Source organism: Kryptolebias marmoratus, linkage group LG11 (assembly GCF_001649575.2).
Source record: "Kryptolebias marmoratus isolate JLee-2015 linkage group LG11, ASM164957v2, whole genome shotgun sequence".
Taxonomy (NCBI): Eukaryota; Metazoa; Chordata; class Actinopteri; order Cyprinodontiformes; family Rivulidae; genus Kryptolebias; species Kryptolebias marmoratus.
Window position 1 is genome coordinate 26,486,729 of NC_051440.1, and position 3,566 is coordinate 26,490,294.

The window sequence follows — 3,566 nt, forward strand, 5'->3', positions numbered from 1 at the left end:
GGTTCAGTCGGGTGCAGTCGGGTGGAGTCAGGTGCAGTCGGGTTCAGTCGGGTGCAGTCAGGTGGTGTTGGGTGGAGTCAGATGGTGTTGTCAGGTGGTGCAGTCGGGTGGAGTCAGGTTCAGTCAGGTGGAGTCAGGTGCAGTCGGGTGGAGTCGGGTGGAGACAGGAACTCGTTAACCCAGTTCTCCAGGATCTGACTGTCTGTTCTCCGACAGGCTGGCTGTGAGGACGGAACCGTGAAGATGTTTGAGATCCTGGAGGACAGGATTCAGTTTCAGAGGAACCTGGACCGACAGAAAGGTGAACGTTCTGCACATCATCACACTTTATTTCTTTATTCCACCTTTATTCCACCTGCAGGTCTGCCTGGATTTAAGGTGGACCTGCTTAAGATGGAACACTGAGCTAAAAAAGACAAATAATATAAAAAGTCCCTGTCAGGATGAGACCCAACAAGTCCAGAGTCCAGCTGAAGGATAGCAGCTGGACTCTTCAGGTCCAGACTTTATCAGAGAACCGGCTGGAGAACCGCAGCTCAGAACAGGTCTTTGGAAGGACTCATGAAGTCCACAAACAAGAGGGTCAGGGACATGATGGAAGAGGTCAGGGACATGATGGACAGTCATGGACATCTAAGGGTTTATGATTGGACAGGCTGTATTTATGGGACCAGGTGGGATTGTGGGAATGTGACCGTTGGACTCGTCCACAGGTCGGATCGTGTCCCTGTCCTGGCATCCGTCCGGAGCGCAGATCGCAGCAGGGATGATGGACATGATCCGAATCTTTGACACAGAAACAGGTAAACCAGCAGTTTAAGCATTTCAGACCCGTTTGGGTTTTGTGGTTTTTATTTGTCCCGATTCTGACACCAGGCCACGCCTCCCACCGCCTGCTGGTGGAGCGCGGTGCGGGAGCCTCCAAGACGCAGGAAGTGGTGGTTTGGAGCGTCGCCTTCCTGTCCGACAGCACCATCATCAGCGGGGATTCTGCAGGGAAGGTCCAGATCTGGGACGGCTTCACAGGAACTCTGGTCCGGACTCACCTGGTCACCAAGTGGGACGTCCTGGTTCTGTCCGTCTCACCGGTGAGAAGCGAGCCACGAGCCGCTGGTGTCGGTACCGGTCTCAGAAGAACCTGACCCAGTCTGACAATGTTTGACAGGATGAGAGCAGCGTGATCGCCGGGACGTCTGAGGGAACTGTGACCCAGTTTCAGTTCATCTCCTCCGCTGTGGAGCCACTGCCTGGTTCGGACCGGCAGTGGGTCAGAACCAGAACCTTTAAGAACCACTCGCATGACGTGAGGGCGCTGGTCCACACCGACACCGCTGTGGTTTCTGGAGGTTGGTTTGGATTTAAATTCAGGTTGTTTTCCCTCCAGTGAGACAGATGTGACCTCTGACCTCTGACCTCAGTCAGACACATCCTACGTTCAAACTGGTTTACTCTGCGTTAAACTTCGAGATCACAGGAGAAAAAAAAAAGATTATCTTTATTTTACCTGTCAGACACTGTTGTGTTTTGGAGGTGAACTCAGACTGTTCGTTTCCACGGTAACCGTTTGTTTTTAACTTGATGAGCTAACTCGAACCAAATGGATGAGAAAAATGAATATTTGAACAAACAGCAGCAACATGAGGGCATGTGAATCAAACATAAACTGTAGGGGGCGGGGCTTAAACCTGTACTAGGAGCAGTCTGCGGTGGGGGCCTTAAACCTGTTCTAGGAGCAGTCTGCGGTGGGCGGGGCTTAAACCTGTACTAGGAGCAGTCTGTAGGGGCTAGGGCTTAAACCTGATGATGATGATGATATTTTCTGTCAGGAATGGACACTCAGCTGGTGGTGCGACCCCTGCTGGACAAAGTGGAGAAGAACACCCAGGAGTCAGCGCTCCGTAAAATCACTTTCCCTCACGTGAGTTCACCGAGAGGAACACACCTGTTCCTGGGTCTGATGAAGAGCGTTACTGAGGAAAGTATCTGAAGAATTCAGATCTCAGTTAAAGACGACCGATAAAGAAATCAATATTTTGTCATGTGCTGATGACACCTGTTGCCATGGCAACATGATCATTCTGTTCTGTTTCCCTTGTAGAAAAATCTTGTGAGTTGTGCCAAGAAAGCAGGACTGCTGCTCTTCCAGTTTCCAGATCATCTGGAGGTATGGAGGCTTGGAGACAGCGATGGCAACGGTGAGAAACACACGCTAGCCTTGGTGCTAACTGAGGAGCTAGCCTCTGTGCTAACTGAGGAGCTAGCCTCTGTGCTAACTGAGGAGCTAGCCTCTGTGCTAACTGAGGAGCTAGCCTCCGTGCTAACTGAGGAGCTAGCCTCCGTGCTAACAGAGGAGCTAGCCTTGGTGCTAACTGAGGAGCTAACCTCCTGCTGTGTTTCCAGGGAAGCCCGGCGACATTCTGCCTGTGAAGAGGAAACCTGAGAAACTGATCCAGCTGAACAGGAAGGTGTGTTGTTGTTGTTGTTGTTTATTCAGTAACCAGGTGTGTTTATCAGGTAAAATTCAGTCAATAAAGAACAGAAAGGAGCAGTTTAGTTTGGAAAGCAGATGATCTGCCGACCTGTGAAGGGTTGAAGGTTTGAAAGAAAACTTGTTTTCAGAGTTCCTTCTTCTCAGGTTCTGTTTTATCCAAGAGCTGAAATCCTGAATGGAAAGATCAGTTAAAATGTCTGACAGTCTGAAGGTGGATGTGAGGTCAGCTGTTTGCGTCCTGCAGGGAGACGATCAGATCTGCTGCAGTGCTCTGTCTCCATGTGGGGGGTGGTTGGCGTACTCCACCGTCTGCGGCGTTCGTCTCTACAGACTGCAGCTGGACAACAACAACATCTGCATCAACAAGGTGAGCTGCAGCTCCTTCCAACCGGACCGTTACAGAACACGAACCAGAGAAATGGACTCAGAACCAGTTCTTATGGAGCCAACGAGTGACAGAAACATCCTCCAACGTGTCCAGCTGCTCCGTCCCTCCGTCTCCAGCCCGGTTGGACCTGATTGTTCTGTCATTTCTAACGCTGTGGTCAAAACTGCAGATGAGTGAAAAGCTTTCAGAGTAAAAAGAGCTGGGTCTGCTGTGAGACTCACATGTCCTCCTGGTTCTCCCCCTGCTTCTCCTGCTTCTCCTCCAGGTGTCCAAAGTGCCCAAAGAGCTCTGCTCGGCGCAGCAGCTCTGCTTCTCCTCTGACTCCTCCAGATTCTTCGCCTCCTCCAGCCAGTCGTCTGTCGTCGTCGTCGGCCTCCAGCAGTTGGAGTGGAGACACCTTCAGACCCTCAGACCCAAGTCTGGTGAGTGAGATCATTGCCTGGACTGTGACCTGGACTATGAACCGGACTATGACCTGGACTATGACCTGGACCATGACCTGGACCATGACCTGGACTGTGACCTGGACTGTGACCCGGACTGTGACCCGGACTATGACCTGGACTATGACCTGGACCATGACCTGGACCATGACCTGGACTGTGACCTGGACTGTGACCCGGACTGTGACCCGGACTATGACCTGGACTATGACCTGGACCATGACCTGGACTGTGACCTGGACTG

The 3,566-nt window shown here is 51.7% G+C and overlaps 1 protein-coding gene across 2 annotated transcripts in view; it reads left to right on the forward strand.

Annotated features, from left to right (window-relative positions):
* Positions 1-3,566, forward strand: part of utp4 (UTP4 small subunit processome component) — a 12,492-nt gene that overhangs the window by 6,042 nt on the left and 2,884 nt on the right. For both annotated transcript variants that reach the window (XM_037978051.1, XM_017441035.3), the window contains exons 10-12: positions 2,401-2,465; positions 2,736-2,858; positions 3,145-3,301. In XM_037978051.1, the coding sequence (XP_037833979.1) occupies positions 2,401-2,465; positions 2,736-2,858; positions 3,145-3,301 (345 nt within the window). The remainder of the gene's footprint in view (positions 1-2,400; positions 2,466-2,735; positions 2,859-3,144; positions 3,302-3,566) is intronic.